This window comes from Botryllus schlosseri, chromosome 5 (assembly GCF_051294905.1).
Source record: "Botryllus schlosseri isolate E-star chromosome 5, Bs_hap1, whole genome shotgun sequence".
NCBI classification, from domain to species: domain Eukaryota; kingdom Metazoa; phylum Chordata; class Ascidiacea; order Stolidobranchia; family Styelidae; genus Botryllus; species Botryllus schlosseri.
The window spans coordinates 22,663,347-22,688,663 of record NC_137240.1 but is presented as its reverse complement, the minus strand read 5'-3'; the positions used below and the strand labels follow the sequence as shown (position 1 = coordinate 22,688,663).

The following is a 25,317-nucleotide window of genomic DNA, read 5'->3' as shown; positions in this document are numbered from 1 at the left end:
GAATTTGACAAATTATTCCTAATTATTCTTAAGTTGTGCGCAAAAATTTCAGTCATTTCAGAATTTCAACTTACTTTTGGAAACGATTGTGAATAAACTTCAGATTCGGATTTGGATTGGAAACTGAACTCCGTAACCGCGATGGCGATACGTAGTGTTGCTGTGTCGGCGTTGTATGATGCCAGTTCCGATTTTGACTTTTCGCCTGCGAATTATGCAAGTAATGCTTCATTGCTGTCGCACCGTAGCCCTTTCACAGTCTAATTTAAATTAGATTGGGAAGCTAGCTTGTCATATCGTAATATTACCGTACGGTACAGTACCATTACACATCAAGGACAAAAATAAACAATGTCCTTTCCTTTCACCTTTCATTATTATTAAATTTGCTTTTCATGTAGCCTATATTGTGCGGTGCGGAGCGGGTGCATGATTTCTGACTTACTGTCAAAGCTAAAATATACTTTATATATTTCTATTCACGTTTCGCAATATAACCCAGTAGGCAACAATCAAATAAACCATTGTTATTGCGTAATGCCATTCTGTCATAATATCTACGATATGTATATGGCGTATTATCATTTGTTTTGTTACTTGACTTGTATTACTACTCAAAGAAGTCAGAGTGGAATTAGTGGCGAAATCGTACACAACATTCCATATTATTACTGTAATTATTCTAAGGAAGAACAAGAACCCCTTCTGTCATGCGTAAATTATTGCCAAACAAAAACTACCACTGTTTGTCTGTTTCCAGTCTGGCATTCAAGTTATTATGCTCACAAAACCAATGTAAAAGACCCATAGAATCACATGAAATAAATTATATATGGCCTACTAACAGGTCTTTTTTGATATATACGGTAGCAGTTGTATACAGTTGCCTACTTATATGTTGTAGCAATTTTTGGACACTATAAGTACTAGCATAAATAATGGCTGTGAAGGAATGGGTTGAAGACAAGCTTCACGACATACTAGGAATGAGCGACAAGCATGTTGCACTCTTCCTGATGGATATATGCAAAAAAAGCAGCTCGTTGGACGGATTTTTCGAATCTCTTGAAAAAACTCATGTGTTTGACCTCACAGATAAGTTTACAAGTTTCGCGCAGGAGCTTTATGGGAAGCTGCCACATCCTCAAGTTGTGGTTAACACAAACCGTGTTCGAGAGCAACAGATCGTGTCGCAGCAAAAGAAATTCGCTAGCTATAAACTTGTGTCTTCTTCTGACGATGAGCCAGAACCATTACCCTCTAAAAAAACTAGAAGCACCAAAAGTGTCACAATAAAACAACGCGCGATCAGGAAACGTCAACAATCATCTTCATCTGATAGCGACAATGACCCGTCCACTTCTAAAATCAAGACAGAATCTACAGATTCCTCCTCAGACGAATGGGACAGAGAAGAGGAAGAGAGAAAAAAGGACTTGCAAGAGAGAGACAAATTCTCGGAGAGAATGCGCAAAAAAGACAAAGACAAGACCAGAAATGTCATGGAGAGAAATGACGACAAGGCGTACAAAGAAGCGAAAAAGCGTCTCGAAATAGAAGACGAGACTATGTCCCAAGTGATGCCCGAGCTAAGAAAAAAATCGCGTAGAGACTACTTGAAAAAGAGAGAGGAAGATAAGTTAGAGGAGCTGGACGGAGATATTTACGATGAAGAACATTTCTTCGCGGGCGAAGATTTAACGGAAAAAGAACGCATCGATTTAGAATTCAAGAAGCAAGTCCGTGACATCGCGAAAAACTATAAAAACATCCGAGACAACCAAAAAAGCGGGAGATATTATATCCCAGGAGAGTCGAAACGAAAAGACATACCCGATGAATATGATGAAACTATAAACAACGATACGGAAACAGGGCAGGTGATTTCGGAACACGACCGGTGGGAAAAGGCGCGCATGAACGCAGCTATCTCTCACTATGGTGCCAAAGATGCCAAAGACCAAGTAAAAGAGAAAAAATATGAATTGCTAACCGAAGATGACATTATTGAGTTCGTGCAAGCCGCCACACATAAAGGCAATGTGGAAGATAAGTTACCGGAATTAACGGCCGCCGAACGTAAAAAGTTATCAATCAAAGAAACCCGTGAAAGTTTACCAATATACAATTTTCGCGAAGATCTTTTAGACGCTATCGAAGAGCACCAAGTTCTCATCATCGAAGGTGAAACAGGCAGCGGAAAAACGACTCAAATCCCGCAGTATTTGTACGAAAGCGGATTCTGCAAAAACGGAGTGAAAGTTGGATGCACGCAGCCGAGACGTGTCGCGGCCATGTCTGTAGCAGCTCGTGTTGCTACTGAAGTCGGTGTTAAGCTAGGTGCAGAAGTCGGATACGCCATCAGATTCGAGGACTGCACTAGCGAAAGAACCCGGTTAAAATACATGACAGACGGCATGCTGCTACGAGAATTCTTGACAGAACCAGACTTGAAAGGATACAGCGTGATTATGATCGACGAAGCTCACGAACGGACATTGCATACTGATATTTTATTCGGGCTCGTCAAAGATATCGCGCGGTTCCGACCTGAACTCAAACTGTTAATCAGCAGCGCCACATTGGACGCTGAGAAATTCTCCAAGTTTTTTGACGACGCTCCCATATTCAGAATACCAGGCCGACGTTATCCTGTGGATATATACTACACGAAAGCTCCCGAAGCTGATTACCTCGACGCTTGTGTCGTCTCAGTGTTCCAAATTCATCTCACCCAGCCGCTTGGAGATATACTCATCTTTTTGACTGGTCAGGAAGAGATAGAAGCGTGTTGTGAGATAATTCAAGAGAGATCCCGGCAGCTAGGGTCGCGCATCAAAGAACTATTGATACTGCCGATTTATGCGAACCTCCCGTCAGACATGCAAGCTAAGATTTTCGAGCCTACCCCTCCGGGGGCACGAAAAGTCGTGATCGCGACTAACATTGCCGAAACATCGTTAACGATTGATGGTATCGTTTATGTTATCGATCCGGGATTTTGTAAGCAGAAAAACTTCAATGCAAGAACGGGTATGGAATCACTTATTGTGGTTCCGTGTTCAAAACAGTCCGCTAATCAACGTGCTGGCAGGGCTGGTCGTGTAGGCCCCGGCAAGTGCTTCCGCCTGTACACAGCGTGGGCTTACAAGCACGAACTGGAAGACGCCAGCATACCTGAAATACAACGCACCAATCTAGGCAACGTTGTGTTAATGTTAAAAAGTCTCGGCATTAATGATTTGATACATTTTGACTTCATGGACCCACCGCCTCATGAAACGCTTGTAATGGCGTTGGAACAGCTATACGCGCTCGGCGCTTTGAATCATTTGGGGGAGCTAACTAAGATGGGCCGTAGGATGGCTGAATTTCCTGTCGATCCGATGTTGTCGAAGACTCTCCTCGCGTCTGAAAAATATAAATGCTCCGAAGAAGTTGTCACGATCGTAGCAATGTTGTCGGTCAATAACTCTGTGTTTTACCGTCCGAAAGACAAAATCGTCCATGCGGATAACGCGAGACAAAATTTCTTCCTACCAGGTGGTGATCATATCGCGCTTTTAAATGTGTACAACCAGTGGGCTTCTACAGGCTATTCGACGCAGTGGTGTTATGAGAATTTCATTCAGCACCGTTCCATGAAGCGAGCCAGAGACGTTCGCGATCAACTGGAGGGTTTGATGGAACGAGTCGAAATTGAACCGACTTCAAATCCTAACGACATTATCGCAATCCGAAAAGCTTTCACGGCAGGTTTTTTCTATCATGTCGCCAAGCTATCGAAGGGTGGCTACAAAACAGCAAAGCATCAGCAGACTGTCCACATTCACCCAAACAGTAGCATGTTCGAAGAGCAGCCGCGTTGGGTGTTATATTTCGAACTTGTTTATACTAGTAAGGAATTTATGAGACAAGTCGTCGAAATCGACAGTCAGTGGCTTTTGGAAGTGGCTCCACATTACTATCAAGCGAAAGAAATCGAAGACTCGAGCAAAAAGAAAATGCCGAAAAAACTGGGAAAAACCAGGGAGGAATTGGGGTGACTGGAGCGAAAGCGCGATTTCGATTGTAATCCGCAAAAGGCTAAGTCACTCCTCCGTATTCTTTGAGACCCCAGTCCTGGTGCGGGGCAGAGTTTGTGCTGCCAATATTGACATTAGCTGAATGATGACACATGGATACTCTGATATGATAAATTGGAAGGAAAGGCAGTTTTTTTGCTTATAAACGTGAAAAGAATGGGTAACTCGGATGTGAACTTGGATTTGAAGCATGCCTATATGTTTGGGATGGTACTTGTTTATAAGTTTGATCACTAAAGACTCTCATTTTTCATGCAGCTGTTACAAGACAAAAACACTCTGTTGGCTATTGTATGTTGCTTTTCGTTTCGAATCTCCTTGGATTAGGCTTTACCAGACTTGGACCATTGTAGTTTTGTATCTCAAGTATAAGAGGGGTGTCCTTTTCAATTGCCATTCCTTGTTAGACATAACATTATCAGTCACGTTTCCTCTGGCTAAGGGCGGGTTAGGTGATGGACTGTTGGTTACACCATATTCACACCTGAACAGAATTTATACCTTGGTATGCCATGCTGCATTTCGGAAATTATGGTTGACTAATTTCCTATCCTAAATTGATGATTTCAAAAGTGGTAATGCTTCGAAGCATGCTATAAATTCATTGCTATTTATCCAAACATGTCCGTTATCAAGCCCAACGTAGTCCATACAAATCCATTCTTGAATTCGTGAAGTGTCATCATCCTTTATTGCAAACCAGGTATTTTTCTTATTTTTAGATTTGATTATTTCAAAGACTCAGGCCTACTTGACAAACCATGTTTTAGTGAAAGGGCCTGTATCATACCTATGATGGCTAGCGGCGGTGGTAAAGACCCTGAGTCTGAGCCATTGGTGCAAAAGGAATCAGAACAAGTCGCAGACAATGTTACCGAAGAATCGACCAGATCAAGTTTGGGTGAAAAACTGGCTAAAAAAGGATGTTGCACATTCCGCATCCGTGTCACCGCGGTTATCATTCTTCTACTCATTCAAGTGCCAGTTTTTGCCTATTATTATCGGGCGTCGTACAATCTTGACTTTGGACTGCCGGCACAGATTAATCCTCGTGGCATGCTGAACAGTTTAATAGCGGAGTTTCGGGACAGCAACGTGAGCCCGACTGTGGCTGCGGTTTTGAGTAACTCCACCCAAGCCCAGCCGGGAAACGTTATTGAAAACAATTCTAAAACGAAAAACGATGAGAGTAATTTAAACTCGAAAAACGTGGCAACGACAAAGTCGATTGCCGTGACACCGTCGAATGACGATAAAAATTCAAAAGATTTACCTAATCAGAAGACCGACAATTCTGTAAGACCAGACGACACCTCGTCAAAAAACGTTGGTTCTTCAACTTTCAAACCTACCAGCACAACTACGCAGTCAACTACAACGACATCGACTGTCGAAATGATTGACGGTTTGCCTCAGTGTCCGGCAGAGCCACCAAAACTCGTGGTAAGTTTTGTACATCTTGGATAGTACTTGGAATGGAATCTATGATTATGTAACTAATATATAGCCTAACTAGTAACTACTAACTGAATTTAGGTCTCATGCCGGGCTCATGGCTTGTGATTGTACTCGGGCCACACCAAATATTTACCTTGGTTTATCAGCGATATGCATACTTATACGCTGTCTTCAAGCTTACATACTAGGCCTATATTATAGAGCAAAGCTATGGGCTTAATTTTATTGACACTCCTATTCGCAAATGAAATTGACGCAAATCAAGCGATTGGTCTTTTAAATTCAATTGACAAGACGTACCTGTAGCCTCAAATTGCTGACAATATCCTTGTGATACTAAAATTCATGTAAATACTATGAGAATATATACCTCCCTAACAGTTAGTTTGAAATACGTTGTAAAGGTAGGCCCAGTGTTCATGTGATAGCATCAGTGGGGTTTCGTTGGTATTGGCTCTCGTCATGTAGACGAGGCTGATATGGGCATTAGGGCTCTTCAAAAATGACTTTTTTTCTCAAATCGTACTGGCTACTTGATAAAATTGTTTGGTTACCCAACCAGTGGAAGCGAAGTTATTGCCGTCGAAAAATTTGGATTTGAATAAAATAGTATTTACGGCAGTGGTTCCCAACCTGTGGTACGCGTACCACTAGTGGTCATAGGCGCTGAACTCTGATTTTCCCTAGGTATGCGAGATCGATGACGTCACAAAGGGATGACGTCATAGTGCGCCAGAATTGGCAAATTAGCCGACTCGCAAGCGTTCAATATCACCTGGCACTTGTATATGGTGACAAAATTACGATATGATTAGGCAGGCAGCGCAGCCAGCCGGCCGCTTGCTGAATTGATTGAATCCATTTCAAATTTACCAAGGTAGCATCAGTTTATTATGGTTAAGAACATGCACCAATGCCGATAATACATCGATCGGATCGGCATCCTTGTGTAATATACTCGGCACATCACGTTACCATAAGATTACCAACGCGTGCGACTGTGTAGTCAATTAGCGAGCTCGCAATCTCCGCAACATATTCGCCAACACACGCGCCGACAATCGGGAGATTTCTATCACTCCGCCTCGAGAACAAATGAATACGCATCTTCGGCGACGGCTAATAAGGTTGCGGGAAATATTTTCCCAAATAGAAAGTCTGTTCTGGACTCTATTCATTAGTGACTTTGATTTGAATCCGCATCGATTTCAGGTGGTTCAAACCTTTCTCAACTTTTATAACTCAAGCCTTGACTCGCATCTTCTGATGGTTATTGGTTATCTTCAAGTATTAGCGGAAATCAAGTACGCATATAAGTCACACATTTTTGCGGACATTCGATGTCAGTAAGTTTCGTGATATCAATCTTTAATCACAACCGATAGATAGGAGCCAAAGCATGATAGTTGGGCCGGCAATGATATATTTCGAACCACGCAGACGCAATTGTGTAGGCCAACGATGTTATCGTGCGCAGGCCAGTGATGGTATAGTGCGCACCGGGCCTATTGCCGATGCGATTCATCAAGCCAGCGCAACTAGACCTGACGGAGACGGGATAAATCAGGCCTGCGACGATTGCGCGCGGTAATCAATGACCTAATTTCGCAATCATCTCAGCGTCGAGATCGCGTTGCGTTACATTGTGCACAAACGATTCTCGCAAATTGGAAACGCGCTTCCGGCTAATTGGCCGTGGCCCCGCGCAACACTGATAAAATACGTACAACTGAATTGTAACTGAAGGACGGAGTTTCGTTAAGCGCCTGAACGTATTGCTGTCGGTTTACTTACGTGTTCAGCAGCACTACGAAACGCTTATTTCTTAATCGATCAATTCACCACCCAGTCAGTAACAGACCAAACCGAATTCTGGGTATGCCGCATACCCAAAAAAATTCCTAGGTATGCGCGGCATACCTAGCATACCTGAGTTCAGCGCCTATGCTAGTGGTACGCGAAGGTCTTCCAGGTGGTACGCGAGTAGATTCTTTTTTTTCGACCGAAGGGAGGTAGTAGTTCAGGTGGGGTTGATTTTGAGTTTTTTGAAGCCGTCGTCGTCGTGGTAAGGTGGTCGTCATCGTTGGTATAGTGTCTATCCCACCAACGACGGCCTACGGCAGTGGTTCTCAATCTGGGGGAGGGGGGTGAAAGCTACTGAATAGGTTCGCGAAGTCCCAGTTAACCAAAAATTTTTCGCGCTCCGCGCAAATTAGATACGGCTCATAGTTTTATTCTGTATATTGTTCGAATTTCATATTTGAGAATTCTCTCGTCCATAGCTTTAACCTTTATTGCCATCAAACTATCCGTTGGGATGGCATGATTTATCTCTTTACTATTTTGTGATATCACGATAAGGGGGCGTGAAATATTTCACTATAAAAAAGGGGGGCTTGTTTAAAAAAGTTTAAGAGCCACTGGCCTACGAGGAAGAGATCTAGATGTAAAAGCATTCCGATTCTTACCTAACCGAACACCGTTTTAATATATTTGACCACAAGAATCCCAAATGGATCCACTACAGAAATCATATAGTGCGCCTTAAAAGGGGCAGTTTATCTTCTGTTTTGCTGCCTTCGGCAGCTCAACACGGCGGAAACATGTTTTGACCGCTTCCGGCGCGCGTAACTTATGTAGGTGGTACGCGAGCACTGCGTAAACCTCGAAATGGTACGTGGGCAGAAAAAGGTTGGGAACCACTGATTTACGGTGACCGATTCTTTGTTTATTTATTGTAGTTGTGCCCACCGTAAATACTATATATTTTATTCAAATCCAAATTTTTCGACGGCAATAACTCCGCTTCCACTGGTTGGAATTGAACCAAATTTGGTGAGCATCGTTTCTATAGACGGCCTAACACTTTCATGGGGTGAACAGAAAATTTTCAAATTTTTTATTATTTATTTTTATATAATAAATAGAAACTTTCTTCTCCTGTAGCAAAGCGGTTACTGGCTGGAATTGAACCAAATTTTGTGTGTAGGCTTAAATTAGGTAACCTAACAATTTTATCAAGTAGCCAGTACGATTTGAGAAAAAAAGTCATTTTTGAAGAGCCCTAATGGGCATGCTCTAACTCTCCTGTAAGCAAAGAGTCCAACAATTGAATGACACAAAACGAACACTAATTCATACAATATTTGGCGTTATATATTATAATCATGTTCGCAAATTTTCGCAGTCTTTCTGTTTAATGTGGATTAAGGTTGTTGTCCTGAGTTTGTGCGTTCAGGAATAGCCTACTACTGGTATAGCTAGCTGTGATCTGTGATTGAACATAATTTTGGATTTTGGACCACCTTAACCCTATCCTATACTCTTAGGACTTTAGGCTGCTGCAACAAAATGATCAAGAAACGCTGCAGTCAACGAAGTCACCGCACTTATGAGCAATGTTCCCTCTAATTTTTGACGAGTCTGCGCACACTCACCAACTCACTGTGCAGACCCTTAGACAACAGTGCGTAACGATTGAAAAAAAGGTCGTCACTTCGGATTCTTTGTGCGCAACTTAGATTTTCTGTGCGCAGAGACCGTGTCACCACTGCGCATTTGCGCACGTGCGCAGCTTAGAGGGAACATTGCTGATGAGGGTTTTATCTGTCAAGAAATTATTTTTGCCTTTACTGACACAGGCTACTTTTTAGATGCATACTTATAGTCCAAAGCAGACCATATAGCTTTGTAACGCTAAACTCATGGACAGCTTTTTGTAGGTACTGAACTACAATACAATTGAATAGTATATTCATATTGTAATGAACCCAAATATCGTCAGAAACTATTAGAGAATTCAACATCATATATCAACAATCATAGCACAAAATATTACCTCACCAGCATGAAATGTCGAATACGAGAGCCAAAATAGTACATTGAACCTCTCGTATTCTACATTTCATGCTGGTGATGTCATATTTTGTTCTACGATTGTTGATATAGGATGTTCTTTTGAATTCTCTACTGGTTGCTGATGATTACCCCTGACGAGTGGCAGCTGAAAATATTCGGGTTCAGTTCAATATGAATATACTGTTCAATTAAACTCATGGAGTGAAAACAAATGAAGCTATCAATCCAGATACCCCAGCCTGAGTAATTCAATGTTACTGTATGTCATTTGGTATTATTGCTACATTGATGCGTTGTGTTCCAGACAATCAGCTGATGTTGTAAATCTGATAAGCAATATGGCGCTAAATCATCTATTTTCGATGGCTTTCTAGTAATGCTTGAATTTGATATTAATAATCTGGGGATCGAGATTATTAGAAAAGCAACGAAAAATCCCTGGATCCTGGCACCAGGATTTCCCAGGATCCCAACCCGAGAAGAAACCATATCGATGATGAATTTAGTGAACTAACATTGCTAATTAACAGTAATTGCAGTACCACTGTTTTAGATGGAATTGGTTTTGCAATATTTAATAATCTCACACAATCTTTTGCAATATTCAATAATCTCACACCATCTTAGGAATATTGTGATGCATTGTGGCTATTACAGTGGCACTGGTCTTTTCATGTAACATCGCAGATCCTGCTTTGTAAAGTTTGGCAAGCTTGGATCATTTAATGTATTTTCACATACTTATTTCCATAAGAGCGATGATGAACATTTGATTTTTTGTGTCTTCAAGCAATTTGTCGCATTTGAAATCGAAGTAAGTTGTAAAAATGACAGTTTTTCTGGCACAATTTTGAATGCTCACTCATGACTTGATAGCATGATCTTTCATGCCAATATATCATGAACCTGCCCATGACTGGTTAGCCTACTATACGAGAATTGATGGGTCGTATCACTCGTGCGGATGAATTGGTTCCAATCCATTTTGTTATAACAGGGCCGTCTTGCGATATCCTTCAATCATCCTGCGCAATCTTTCGAAAAGACTCTCTCGGATAATCCGGGTATCACAAATGGCGGTCATGGAAAGCCGGCCGAATGCACAGCGCGACATAAGGTAAGCCCAATGCCTAATAACAATAAACTTCAATAACTGAAGAATTGCATCCACGATATGTTTTGGAATGGTAAGTGGTAGGTATCGATGGCCACTGGCCAGCCTACTTGATCTGTAAGGCTTCTCAGAGAAGAATTGTTTGCAGATATCGTTATCTACTCCAATTATTGATGAGATGCTTGACTCATTGTGCCTACAACCACTTCCTTGTAACTGATAATATTGCTGGAATCACTAAGGCTCATTGCATTCAATGCCACTGCTATCTTTCTTTTGAATCAAATGTAGTATTGCTTGCTTGCCTTAATCATGTTCGTTACCAGCCACAATATGTATAATTTGCTGTTCAACAACCTGATTATCTGTCTCCATGTCATCATCCATCCCAAGGGAAGACTTAGGACGGAGATAATAAAGTTGGATTAGCAATAAAGTCGATGATCATGTTTGTCAGGATTTATCAACCCTGGATTAAGGAAACCAGTTGATCGCAGCTCATAAAGTTACTTTTAATTTCATGATTAGCATTCTCCCGGATCAGCTAACTTTATTATCTCCGCCCTTAAAATTTCAATATTTGGTGAATGTGTGTGCTGCATTTTTAGTGAGGATGTATCCATATCATACATGTGGTATTTCTGCTATTCTTATCAGCGCTAGACAATATGAGCTTCTGATGAGAATTTATTCACATTTCGCTGGCCGGTTTGCGGAATGAGATGTTGTGTCACTAAGACAGTTTACAAGTTTTGGTAATCTATTTTGGGAATGCTGCCTGGAACATTCGAGGTATTCTCTTGACTCCTTTAGAGACAATTTAAATCTAAATTGACTTGTTATTGGAAACATTTTGTGATTAAAGTGCATAGATTTCAGAAACTTATCGCCTGAGATCTCCTGTCGAATTAAGAATCTGGTGATAAGCAGTCTCACTGAATCATAGTAGCCTACTGAGGATTATGACAATCAGTTATCATAATATTTGCAATTGAGCATCATGACAATGAATTATTAATCCGATTGTTGGGATTCTTTTGGAAGAAATGTGCCCTGGCTGTTCGCTAGTCTCTATTATACTGGCAGTTGCAGCTAAATTGTGCTGTCAAAATTGAACGAATTTTGTTTAAAATGTAGGTTACTTTTAAATAGTTTAGAAAAACATCAGTGTTGTGAGGTACGCCAAGTCTAAAGCAGGCCATGAGCTCAATATTACGACAAGATGCAATCAGTTGAAAATTTGATGCTTCATTTCTTCCATTAATGGTCAAGACTCAAGAGTACAACTTATTGCATTATGCAATCAAGATATACGATTGTAATAAATTTTTCGGACCAACTGTTGAGAATCGCTGCTCTAAGTCATGCTCTATCTTCATTTAAGAAACAAGTTCGTACAGTTGATCCCGCTTAGTTTGAACTCCGGGTCGTTTTGCTTTCGTTCTCGTAGTAGCTGTGAATTTAGATAACATTTTCATGTTTCTTTGCCACAGGTTGCTATTATCATCCCGTACCGCGATAGAATGGAACATCTCATGTATTTCTTGGAATACATGCACCCAGTGCTGTTGCGACAGCAAGTGGATTATCAGATCTTTATCATAAACCAGGTATGCGTGTGGTAGTGGCGGGTCTTAAGGGAAAAGTTCAGACTTTAGATGTGAAATGTATTCTTCATAGTTAGTATGGCTCTGGTGTTTCTAGCGCTCCAAAGATTCGAATATGGCTCGGGTATCTGTTTAGTAACGATGCTGTTAAAAGCGGTGGTGGGGGCCCGGACACAAGGATATCTCTTGGGACATGAGTACCGGTAGCCTACTGTGAAAATCTTAAAGTCTAGAGCGGTGATTCTCAAAGGGGCAACTTCACCCGTTTGAGGCTGATTTCTAGAGACACGGCCGGGCAAAAAAGCGAACATGGTGATTCGGGGGGTTGTATTTTATTTTCAATTTCTTGTGAAATTGAGTTTGTGATCGGTAGACTTTCATGCTAAAGTTTTGATGCTCCAGCACATTTTAACATTGCCAAATTTTGGCTTCATCAGCAAGAGATTTATATTGTAAGCTTTCAAGCCTAACTTGGCCTTGTTTGCTTGTGTCCTAGCCTGTCTGCTGAATCATTCAATCATAAAAGGTTTGAAGTGTAGTCAAAATCTACTTGATGCTCACAAGTACATAAAAGCTGCTTGGTTTGCCCTGAAAAGTAGATTTACTTTGTTACTAATGATCTCTAGCTTGATAAGGTGTGATAGAGACATGCTGAGCCGCTAACAGGGCGATGAGTGTAAAAACTTTGGGAACTGCTGCCCTACAATCCTGAGCAGTGTGTTTATCGCCGATTTTCCTATTTCCAGGCTGGCACCGGAAAGTTCAACCGAGCCAAGCTCATGAACGTTGGTTACGTAGAATCTCAAAAGATTTATCCGTTCAACTGTTTTGCATTTCACGACGTGGATTTGATTCTGGAAGACGACAGGAGCTTGTATTGGTGCTCTGACCGGCCGCGTCACATGTCTGCCGGGGTGGATAAATTCAATTATGTTTTGCCGTATGCCTCTATTTTCGGTAGGTGGCTCAAGGTCGGTGCAATGGGGACTTCGACGATTTTCTACTCTGTAAACCAGGGGTGTCTAACGTACGGGTCATATCCGTATCGCCAGACGATTTCATCCCGCCCACGAACCAATTCTGGGTAGATTGAAAAATGCTTGTACTATGCAGCACATCTCATTCAGTTCAGAGTTTTCAGTAGTTTTTCACACTACGGTAAGTGAAAAGCCAATGCGAAACCGTTGTATCAGGTTTGATGAAGAATATAATATTCACCAGTACAGGAAGAATATAATTAAGATAGCGTATCTGTGGTTGCAATGCTGTATAACTCTGGGTTAATCTAGAGATGATATTTGGCATTGGCTTCACTGTTCCGGCAGCAAATCACATATCCCTTAGGCAAGTCGTACTCACAATAGATTGGCTATCGATTTCTTAACATTTCGAGCATCACACGACTTTTTACTATTTAATGTTCATCCATTTTTACTCAATATATCGGTAACTTTACAGGCGGCGTAACGCTAATTTCGAAGGAGCAAATGGACAAAATCAATGGCTTTTCGAACGAGTTCTGGGGCTGGGGAGGTGAAGACGACGACGTCTTCAATCGTCTGCGACTAGAGAAATATAAAATTGTCAGATATCCGATGGAAATAGCAAGGTACACGGAAATATTGTAAATCCCTCGTTAAAGCAGTGCGCGCCCAGCCTTCGTAACCCAGCTAGCTATGTTCAGAAACGAAGTGACCTTCGAAACGGGTGTTTTTTTCCAGATCTTGAAATTGTTTTGATTATATTGTGTCGGTTTTCGAAATGTTTATCACCAAAGAAAGGTTGAGCTCAATATATATAGAGATACTCGATTTGGAAGCTTGCATGAATGCGTTTGTTTTGTTTGTAAGACAGTCTTAAGTAGAAGCGCCGCTATGATTTCTGCTGTTGTAGAGGCTTGCCAAGTCACTGTAGCGATTGCATCAAAACTCAATACGCTCTGATATAGGAACATCACTATGATTTCTACTATTGAAAAGGTTTTCCCATTCACAGTACCCTATCAAGTCTTTGTTTTGTCAAAGCACAATAGACCGTGCTATAGATAGGAGCACCACTATGAGTTCTATTGTTGTTTAGATTTTCTCATGCGCAGTATCGATCATGTCACAGTTTTTTCCAAAGACACTGCACTATGATAATAATGTTGGAGGGGCTATCTTAATTTACTGGGCTTGTCAAAGCTTCACGCTCTGCACACTCATCTTAGAATAAGGGCAGACCTGTCCAGGAACGTATACTACTGCCCTATATATGTATGACTATTAGGGTTGTCCATAATTTGGAAAATCTCAAAATTTATGCGTATCCATATCTCATTTTATAGATTATAGATAAAAAACGTCAATGAACCTGCAATAAGCTCACAGGAAAGTCGTTAACATTTGTCTAAATGCGTTTGAAAGTAGCTGACATAGAGTGGGCGTGTCAGCGACCATAGAAGGGCAAGCAGACTAGTAATCACGAAATCACGGCGCTTGATTGGCTAATCTGCTATGCTTCAATGATCACGACGGTGGCGGCTTGCTGATCAGCTGGTCAAGCAGTCGGCTAACGGCGGTGATTCTGTAAGCGCATTGTAGGTTGGTCCGCAGATAATAATTCAAGATAATTTAAAACATGTTGAGTGACGAAATACATGATGAACAAAGAACAGCTGCTACACAAAAACTTCAAATGCATGACTTGATGGCTTATTGTCAGGCCGTGTTATTTTTGGCATTTCAGGAGCCAGATGCCAAAACTGCCAAAAATAACATTTTGAAAATGCCAAAAATAAGGAATTTTTGGCATATGCCAAAAATAACGCGGCCTGACAAATAGTGTATTTCGTTCATGGTGTTGTGTTAACAGGACCGCTCTACAAGCGAGAAGAGCGTTTGTGAAAGGCAGGTTTCTTAATCTGGGTCCAGCCCACCCATTAGGGGTGAAAGCATGGTGTCCTAAATGGTGTGGGCACAGCGAGATTGAACGGCTGACTGCGTTTGGTTTACGTCATACTTTCCTTTTGTCCAAAGGCAATTTTACGACCATTTTTGACCAGCTTGTCGAGCGCTAAATTTGATAAAACGGGTATCAATGAGAAGCTGCCGCAGTACTGATTATTAAAATATAAATGATATTCTGCTCGTGGAACTGGAACCCCCAAAATCAACCACGATTTTTGCATTGTGATTGAGTTGAACATTGTGACGCAACAAACTGTCTGGCTATTTCTGAGATGCATAGCCTCGTTTTGCCAGACAGTCTAGTTGCGTCAATGTTCTTAAACAATCTAACCTTCCCAGGACTCTTCCACGCGAGTTGGTAATATTAAAGCCACCTAAGTGACAAAAGTCCTCCGAAAATATATCGGTAGACTGAAGGAGAAATGATAGTCGGGCTACTAAATAGAATGTGTTGAGAGACAACATAGGAAACTGCTGGAAAAGGATCGGGAAGAAAATTCATCCCGCGATGAGATCGATGGCACTGGCGAAGTGATCTCTTTTCATGATGCATGGAAGCCGATTCGGCCCTCCAAAGATTTTGAAGCTCTGAAAACCTTTTGTGGATGACGGGACATTCTTTCCCTCAACGGCTACTGTTGAAGCCGATATTTCCCAGATTCGCTTGGCGAGAAATGAATTTAGGAGAAACTTAGCTGACCTGAGTTTGGAAGCACTGTTACAGTGCAAACGATTTAAGTCTATTCAACAGCTGTAGCAATCAGCTGTTGAGCGTGTTTGTTAGGCTTTTCTTTCTTTTTTTTTGCTTCTTGGCACCGATTCCGATGGATACTGCACATTTTGTGGTTTCGTTTGACATTATTAACCTATGAAATCGTTAGGTTTTTTCTTATTGTTTGTTGGCACTGATTATACGTGGATGCTGCTCATTATGTGGTGTCCTTTAACAAACTAGCCCAAATAAAGCGTTTTTGTGACTAATTCGAGGCTGAAACTAGCTATTTAGAGGACGATGTCAAAACTGCCAAAAATAAAAATAAGTTATTTTTGGCAGTTTTGGCATATGCCAAAAATAACACGGCCTGCTTATTGTGAAGGCAACCGTTGTAGCCTGTATGCCTTGTTTTCATTGAGGGAAAGCACGAAAACACGAGAAGAAATATTGCAAAGGCGCTTATGCAAGTGGCGAACGACCTTCTAGTTTCAGAGGGGATGTTCCATGATTGAATACAAATATAAAACTTGACATTGACACTACTGTGTCTGATCTTATCTTGTCGTGGTAGCCTATACAATTGAAGTATTAAAAGCTGTACGGGCTGGATGAATCAGCCATTTGTGCTTGGCACTTGGCACATTCTTGCAGCATAATGAATCACACCCGCGAGTGCTGTCGAAGTCCTCAATGATGCCCCGGAAGAAGGTCTAAGGCAAGCATAGACTATGTATGCTGGTAGGACCAGTAAAAAGGCTGTTCGCTTGCATTGTTTAGCATGTCCTGTCCATAATGAATCTTAGATCATTACCGGCTGCATCACGACTAATGCTTGAATCAAACCAGACATGGACATAAAAAAGAATGTATTGAAGCGGTGCGGTAGTTACATTTCTTTAGAGTCCCAATGCAAGCTACCTGGTCGGCCCACATATCTTCTGAGCATACAGGATTGTGTCCAGAGTCCATCTCGCATGGTGTGCTGCACCAGTTAGGCGATAACTAATATACTTTACCTGCACTGCATCCAGAAAAGCAGGACCACTTCGTAATCTCAATCATATCAGATAGTATTTCTGGGATCTATAAGTTCATAAGCATTCGCTCTTTCACCTCTGTCATGCCTGCAAGAGGGTATTGTTGTTCTGAACCTATCGTTATCTCGTTTTAACACTAAAAATTCAATGACCAAGTGTCTCATTTTAGTATTTAATCACCAACGTGCAATGCGCTTACAGAATCATCATTGCCGTTAGCGTACTTCTTGAACTAGTAGAAACACATAATCAGCAAGCCGCCGTGGTCGTTATCATTGAAGCATAGCTGATTAACCAATCAAGAGACGTGATTTCGTGATTACTAGTCTTCTCGCCGTTCTATGGTCGCTGATCCGCCCACTCTATGTCAGCTACTTTCAAACGCATTTAGACAAATATTAACGTCTTTCCTGTAAGCATATTGCAGGTTCATTGACGTTTTTTATCAATAATCTACAGAATGAGACATGGATACGCATATATTTTGAGATTTTCCAAATTTTGGACAACCCTAATGACTATGTATGTTATTCATGTAGGCTATAGCCTACACCCCATAACGGTATCATTTGACTGTATTCATTGCTACTTGGTGACAAAACTGGCATTTTTGGTAACTACACAGATGACACAGGTACCTCTTCTGTGCAGATAATGAATTTGATTAAAGCATAACATTCAGGCTTTAGATTCACCCACCCCAAAGGTTGACTCACCCTGCCTTTATGTTACAATGCAATACAGCTAAGCATGGTCAAAATATATGTTGCGATGATATGCTCGACGCAGACCATCCCTAACACACGTTATTGAATAAGGGTATAATTAGCCATGAACTATAGAGAGGATAGAGTATGATTAAAGGTCCCTTTTCAATCTGCTCATTCAGGTATAAAATGATACGTCACAAGAAAGAGAAAGGCAATGAAGCGAATCCGAAACGATTCGAGATGATTCGTAAAACGGGAGCCAACTACAAAACGGACGGCATCAACTCCATCAAGTATAAGGTATGTGTAGAGATGAGCATCAAGCTTGTCTTGATTTGTTGTGGCGTCATTGCAGTTTACAACAGGAACCAAGCGTTGTTAGCTGGTAGATTCCTCAACTAGTTTTTGATGACGCTTCGGGCCTCGGCATCGATGGGGGTATTCGATGTATAATTTTGAAGTAAGCCTTATATGACGGGTCCTTGTAGACTGACAATCCACTAACAGCGTGACAATGTAATTTGCTATTGTAGCCTGCTATTCACACTTGGCACAAAAAGATTACATTTTCAAATATTTTGCTATTTTTTTTGTGCTAGGCATAATTTGTCATAATAATGAGTTACAGACACCATGCGAGAGGAGAAATGCATCGTGACATTGTAATATCTGCCACGTTTTAATATTGCAGCTGGCGGGCATTTGACGTGCCACAATTATATAGGTAGAATATTTTTGAATTTAACAGACTGATCTGATTTCAAAGCATTTGAGCAGTGTAGCCTACGCCAGGTTTTTGGGTATAGTCCTGATAAGTGGGCTATTGTTCATGTCTTTGTCCAAGTCAAAATCACAATCTTCTGTCACGAATCGTCAGCGGATCATGTTTTATCATCATGAACAATAAATGTGACGTACTAGCTGATCTTTCACCGGATGGTAGTTTTTGAAAGTCATGTGATGGTGAAGTTTGATGAGTTTTCAGGTTTTTGGAGCATGTCAGAGTGAACTCTAAGTTCCTAAATCGAAAAAAAGATATGTGACAGTTGAATATATCGTCGAATACTTGAATATCCGAAATGCCGTCGAGAGCCGCACAAAATGTTCTCACGGGCCCCATAGACCCCGGCCCCATAGGCCTACCCTGGGAATAATATTTCATTTAGTGTTGTGGCTGTTGTGTTGTTATTCAGTTACTTTACAGTCTAATTTGTCCCTGTGAATCTGTGTAGGTTCTTTCCATATTTAAAATATGGTTAACTGCATCTGCATTTACCGACGTTCATTCCCATTGAGAGTCAGTCAAAGAGCTGAAAATGAAATAAATGTAGCAATAAGAATATCTTGTTTCCGTGTTGAATATACTTGTTTCCGTACACCAATTTTTAATTATTTTTCAGGTGCTTTCAACAGAATTCCATTCCACCTACACCAATATAACGGTCGACATATTTCCACCCTCTTGAGTCTGCCGCGTCGTATTGGGATTTATCTGCATTGCTCAGTATCAAAGCGTGATGATGAAGAAACATTTCCTGTTTCCTCCTTTTGTATGCGACCAATGACTGTAGAATAGATGTAGGCCTACATCTGTGGGTCTCTCGTTGCCTGTCTGCAGATTGGTGAGGGCTGCTTCGTTTAGAAAATGATCTTCCGTCTGTTTGGCGTTTTTGGCATTCTCACTTGGATATTGTTGCGTGTCAAGTTCAAATCCGGTTTCGCGAACGCTATTCAAATTCCCGTTTATCTTAACACTTTATGGAGCAATGACGGGTTTTCTGGATGAGTTCTGCGGTGTTGCGGGGCAGTTCTCGTATCTCGCGACATCATTAGCGTCCCTTAACCTTTTGTTGCTATGCTTTTTATGTTCCAAGTATCTTCAATTCTGTTATCTTTCGCTTTTGGTTGAAAACTATTCTTTGCCAAAGCGTCGAGCCTGACACTGTCTAAGTCGTTTTAGCGATGCTTGTATCATATCGGGTTCTAGTGCTATGTCGGAAGTCATCGATGTGCTTCGAAAGATTTCCAACATTGCTCTGATGGGTTGATTAACCTTTATTGCATGTCACATTACAACTTTAATGTCGCGATAGTTGAAAAACACTTGAACGCGCTCTGCGTTATCGTGTCAAATCAATGAACATATGCATATTTATTTGTGATTGTATAGCTCTTGGTTGATGCGTAAATTTAAATCTAACCATATCCTTGCTTAGTATTAGCATATAATTTTATTCCGTTCTTGTTTTGAGTTTGTAGTAATTGAAATGAATTCAAAAGCACAGCGTTGAATATATGTCAAGAAAAATAATGTGTTGCTGCATATTGCGTTGCGACCTGCGACGCGTCAACATGTTGTAAGCTACCTAAACTTGCGGTGACCTCTCGATACTTCACTAAGGTTTAAAAGAACCAACTCGACGTAGATTGCATCGATGATAAGCTAATAAGTCTACACGTTGGCTTGGAAGTTGAAAACCACACACTGCCCCCAGAGACAGTAGCCTACCGCTTCATGATAATGTGTTACGAAAATACATGAGATTTAGAAAGTCGTATTGCATCATCACTAAGTGTCATCCCTCGTTTTTTTTTTGCATTTTGGGGTTGTGCTAAGAATATGAACTGTGAAAATGTCATAGGAATCGCTTTGCAGTTGTTGAAGTATTGATTTAAATGTGTTTCGTCAAGCTGTAGTAACATATCTGTAGATGTCAATGGTTTATGTTACGGTGAAGTATAATTATTCTTCCACTGTTTGTTGCTCTTATACCGTGGGTGTAATTTGGATAAACATTCATGCGGCATTATCACTCCTTGATTATTATTACCCCCCCCCTCCCGCTGTCCGCTAAAGATTGTAATAACGTGTCGCACTAGTTGATAGGCCTGATAGTACTTGAACTCTAATATTTGAACATTGTCTTGATAACATTTCGTCAATTCGCGATTGAGTTTCAACTTGTTTGTCCCTCCTTTGGAATTCTTTCGTTTTCTAGTATGTATATGATCCTAATTCCTATATATCGGTTTATGTAATCATACTGTATTCGTTTTCTATCTTCTTGCTACAAATTGTTAGAATAAATTAATCTGATATTTTCAGTGGCATTGCTGAATCAAGAATCTCAGAATTCGGCAGAACTATGTGCGTCTCTGACAGAATGTGACGTAATTGTGGGACTATACGAAGGGTCAGCCAGCATGACAGGGAATGGGCATGTGGTGTGAATTAGCTGTTTCAGTTGTTAGTAGTTGGCACACGCAGGTGTTTGCATTTGCATATCTAGTTGATCAGGTCAGCGTATGATCTAATGGTTTTGGGGTGGTGATTTTCTTGGTTCGCGACACAATTAAAAACAACAGTTTATCATGCGTCACTTAGGCCTGTGGTTTCACAACCTCGAAATCCTCAATCTAACCCAGGAGTCACTAACACGCGACCCGCGAGGTCATATTTTTCTGCCCACAAACTGATTTGAGGTTTCGGAAGAACGCTAAGTGAAGCATTTTGAAATGCTAAAATTGATTTCGTTGTCAAAATTTGTTGTTCCAAAGTATTTTACTGTGCCCAACACCACCATTCCTCACTAGCTGAAACGGCTGGGCGGGGGCAGCAGCATTCCATCGAGGGGCAATCAGCTGATATCAATGAACAATTTAGGGCCGTTTTTCCGGATTCCGGGAATTCACAGATTGCTGATCGATGCACGTAAAATTTGGCTCAATTCCAACCAGTAGAAGCCGCCGCAGAGTCATTTGAAATTTTTGAATTTATTATAATTTTTTTTTCAATTTAAATTTTACTTTCAACTCCATGATATTGTTGAGTTGTCCACAAAAAGATGCAAAACAAATTTGACGCAATTCCGATCAGTAGAAGCTAAGTTAAGTTTGAGTTTTCCAATAATAATTCTGAGATTTCCCTCCGGCAATATTTGTAAATGTAAAAGTTTCAACTGCAATTGCGCATATTGCCTTGGCGTTCAACGGCCCAAACACTACCAAGACCGAGGCGCTTAGAAAACGGGTTAGGGCTTCCACACAACATCACGCTTCACGAGGAGATCATTGTCAGCTAGTGCTGTGCGACAGTGCGCGTGTCTCGCTATTGCCACAAATCGCCTACTGATTGAATGTCCATTGTCGGGTATCGTTCGCCACTCATAATTCAAAATGAATTGAAATTAATGATCAAGATATTTTAGACAGTATTTATCGTTGTTCTTGAATGAGATATTACTTCTGTTGTGGTAAATATGCCCGTAGCCCATGTTGGAGAGCACAGCGTTGTACTGAAACTGACGTTAAGTTTTTAGAATGTGGCTGCTAAACTTTGTGACCCATTTTGTCTCTGTGTTGCATTCTTGCGGCCCGCGGCCCCCTTGAGTTATCTACCCCTGATCTAAATCATAACCGACCCCAACGCCAAATTTTAGTCACATGCTCATTGCTCATATGTCTAGTTGTCCACTAACCGATTTTTTTGTGAGTCCTATAGCGCAAGACTCAACCAAGTCATAAATGTAGGATGTGGATAGTCGATACACTTTTAAGCGGGGCTTCACTTTCTTTTTGATTAAGAAATTTTGGTAGGTTTGTGCAAATGAAACATTTTTTTAAAAAAAGTTCGGATTGTGCACAAAAAAGGTTGGAAAGCACTGGAATAGAGCACATGATCGATACGACCTTTTTAGGGCAACTAGTCTGAGAAAGCCTACTTTTAAACATGCACATCATCTGATGAGTGATGAATAGATGATCTCGATGACGCTACATAGCAGTGTGCTCTGATAGTAGGCTTATTTACCTGGCACTGCTGGCAGTCGTCGATGATCCGAATACATTGCTGAGGTCAAGTCCGTGAAGCAATAAGGCGGATTAAAGGTAAAGCTATACGCTCGAGGCAAAATGTTTGTTTGCGGCAGGAAATATGAGAGAAAATGCTTGACGGTGCATGTAGACGCTGGTCGATGTAATGACACTATATAGACCAGAGGTCTCAAACTCTAATGTGCTCGCGGGTCAATTTTCTAATTTTTGATGACGCCGCGGGCCGAAGCATCAATAATAGGGATATTCAATGCAGACAGACATTCCACAACATCATGGAAATGCAATTTACTATTGTACGTACTATTCACGCTAAACACGGAAAAAATAACATTTTCACATATTCTAATAAAATTGTTTTTGTACCAGGCATAATTTTTTTTAATTAATAAGTCATAGACATCAAGCGAGAGAATGCATCATGACATCGTAAATCTGTCGGGTTATAATATTGCAGCTCGTGGACCTTTGACGTGCTACAGTTTTATGTAGAATATTTTTAAACCTACTGAAGATTGATCTGATATCAGAGCATTGATGAGCAATGATGATTTGAACGGTGTAGCCTAATCCCGGTTTTGCTATGGTCGTGATTGCCTAATGCCTATATGCTATTGTTACAGTCATTGCCAAAGTCAAATCAAATCAGCGTTCGATTTTGCCTTCGTTTATTATTGGAACATATCAATAACAACTTGAATAAATTCATTATTGAGTCATTGTAATAGCATTGCTTCATAACCATTTCGAAAAAGATTTCTCGTAGCCCCTGTCCATTTTCAACACAATTTATGATGGTATACCTATTAAAATGAGTAAGCCCATTCACATAAAATCGCACGTAGCTCGAAGACTATTTTCTAGTGTAATAAATTGGCCAGGAAATTATTCCACAACATTATAGGCCCGATTCCACAAAGCATCTCGTACACCTTGATATGGTGCTTCGCACCGCGACGGGGTGTAGCCTACAGACCCTAATAACCACTGGAATAGAAATGTCCAATCTACGAAGAATTCATTGGTGTTACAGCTGTAGAGCGTACTACTGGATTAGGCCTACTCGCCAACGATAATAGCATGGATCAAGAGAACAAACAACACCCAGCATGTAACCAACTATACCTCACGGGGGTCACATAATGCCGATGGTTGCCATACTGACCTGATTAGATAGCTACAGACCAGACGCAACGCAAGTTACGACCTTTCGATATATCACTATTCCCCATGACATTTTCATAGATTGTTGCCTCCGTAGCATTACCAAGTCACCGTTCCGAGTCGCAATTCCGTCTCTGATTTTAACGTTTGACCCGACTCAACTCATTATATTATTTAATCACACAGTAAATCCAAAATCGAGTAATTTTGCGAGAAGGTCGCACCAAATCAAATCACAATTTTCAGTCATGAATCATCAACGGGTCATGTTTTATCATCATGAACTAGAAATATGACGTAATAGCTATAATCTTCTACCACATGGTTTCTTTAAAAAGTGATGTGATATAGTGAAGTTCGTTGAGATTTAAGTGAATTTTATAGTAGTTTAATGGTGAATTTTAATTTCTCTTATCTAAAAAAGATATATGGCACTTGAATATATTGTTGAATACTTGAAATTCCCAAATGCCGTCGCGGGTCGCACAAAGTGCAATCACGGAACGCGTGTTTGAGACCTCTGCTATTGACCCTGGAGGGGGGGCAACCTGCGGCTGTAGAAGGGCATCTGTGCGGTCCTGACTCGTAATTTAATTAGTCTGTGTCTACAGGCAAATTGAATTTACGGATTGACTCCCGAATTTTTCAGATATTGCAATCATAATCTTGGAATTTTCTTCGCACTACGCACGATTCAATGCAACAGGCCAGCTTCAAATTCGATTTTAATATATAGTAGCGTCCTATGAAATCAGATCCCCACAGCACAGGTGCGAACAGCAGAGGAAAATGATGCGCCCCATTTAGAACTACCAACTTGGAATTGTGTGCTTCTCATGAAAGAAATTTGTTTCTGGTACTTTTGGGCAATTCAGATATACTTCCATGAAATCGAAATTCAAACAATCCTGATGGAAGGCCAAGAAATAATCAGCATGGAACAGAGTGACAAATAACAATTGGCTCACCCGAAGATGCATCATCATTTATAACTTGCCCTAAATTTTCGAAAACATTGTCTCCATCAACTCTACCGGTGAATCCGGTCACATGGGCTTAGAAAGGATATATATTTGATAGTATTACTTGAGCCTACGAGTGATAATGACGAAATTCACTCGTTAATCTGAAAGAATTTTGGCGCTTGGCGCGACCATAACGTAAGCCACTAAATGTTCATGACAATACCTTGAGTTTACCCGCAGTGATCACTCGCGATTTCTGCGCCGATATGAAAAAGTAGATTTAGTCCGGAGTTGACCAGAAATAGACATATACAGTTTAACGTGGGTGTTTGGCGTCCAATCAGTTCATTACTGCTACGTCCTGGAATGCGGCCGTATAGGCTACGTAATGCGGCCGTGAACAGCAAAAAAATTGGTCACCCCTGCTATAGACACGTTACGATTAATATCGTCTCTGTCAAAGGTGTCATTAATAAGTTGGTTCAATATGACTTGATTGATTTCAGTCGCAATCGTATAGTAGGCGATATCGCCATGTAATCAATGCCCTATATCAGGGGTGACCAACCTGCGGCAGTCGAAGGAAATTTGCGCGGCCGTGGACACGTTGTTCAATTAATATGTGTTGGCGGCCGTCGACATGCAATTTGAATTTACGAATTGACTACCGATTTCTTGAAAGATTGTAATTCAGCTTGAAATTTTTTCGCGCCGCGCGCTGTTCAATTTGACATCGTTTTTCGATTATAATTTGCACCATTTGCAACCAGATCCCCTCAGTGCAGATTCAAACAGCAAAGGAAATGCTGCGCACCACATAGAA

The 25,317-nt window shown here is 40.9% G+C and overlaps 2 protein-coding genes across 2 annotated transcripts; both read left to right on the top strand.

Annotated features, from left to right (window-relative positions):
• Window positions 1–163: 163 nt before the first annotated feature.
• On the top strand, window positions 164–4,808 carry LOC145439419 (pre-mRNA-splicing factor ATP-dependent RNA helicase DHX16-like). The gene has a single exon (XM_080316899.1). The coding sequence runs from the start codon at window positions 939–941 to the stop codon at window positions 4,044–4,046; it is 3,108 nt and encodes a 1,035-aa protein (XP_080173025.1). The 5' UTR covers window positions 164–938; the 3' UTR covers window positions 4,047–4,808.
• A 69-nt stretch (window positions 4,809–4,877) lies between these two features.
• On the top strand, window positions 4,878–19,262 carry LOC145439420 (beta-1,4-galactosyltransferase 2-like). The gene is made up of 7 exons (XM_080316900.1): window positions 4,878–5,528; window positions 10,399–10,518; window positions 12,009–12,125; window positions 12,869–13,079; window positions 13,581–13,731; window positions 17,712–17,832; window positions 18,933–19,262. The coding sequence occupies exons 1-7, from the start codon at window positions 4,878–4,880 to the stop codon at window positions 18,996–18,998; spliced, it is 1,437 nt and encodes a 478-aa protein (XP_080173026.1). The 3' UTR covers window positions 18,999–19,262.
• The last annotated feature ends 6,055 nt before the right edge of the window (window positions 19,263–25,317 follow it).

Bases quoted from the DNA above. Each gene is read 5' to 3' on its own strand.
- LOC145439420 (XM_080316900.1), top strand. From the start codon at position 4,878: ATGATGGCTAGCGGCGGTGGTAAAGACCCTGAGTCTGAGCCATTGGTG. The intron at 13,080-13,580 runs GTAGGTGGCTCA...GTAACTTTACAG, and splicing joins GCCGTATGCCTCTATTTTCG to GCGGCGTAACGCTAATTTCG. The intron at 13,732-17,711 runs GTACACGGAAAT...CTGCTCATTCAG, and splicing joins TATCCGATGGAAATAGCAAG to GTATAAAATGATACGTCACA.
- LOC145439419 (XM_080316899.1), top strand. From the start codon at position 939: ATGGCTGTGAAGGAATGGGTTGAAGACAAGCTTCACGACATACTAGGA.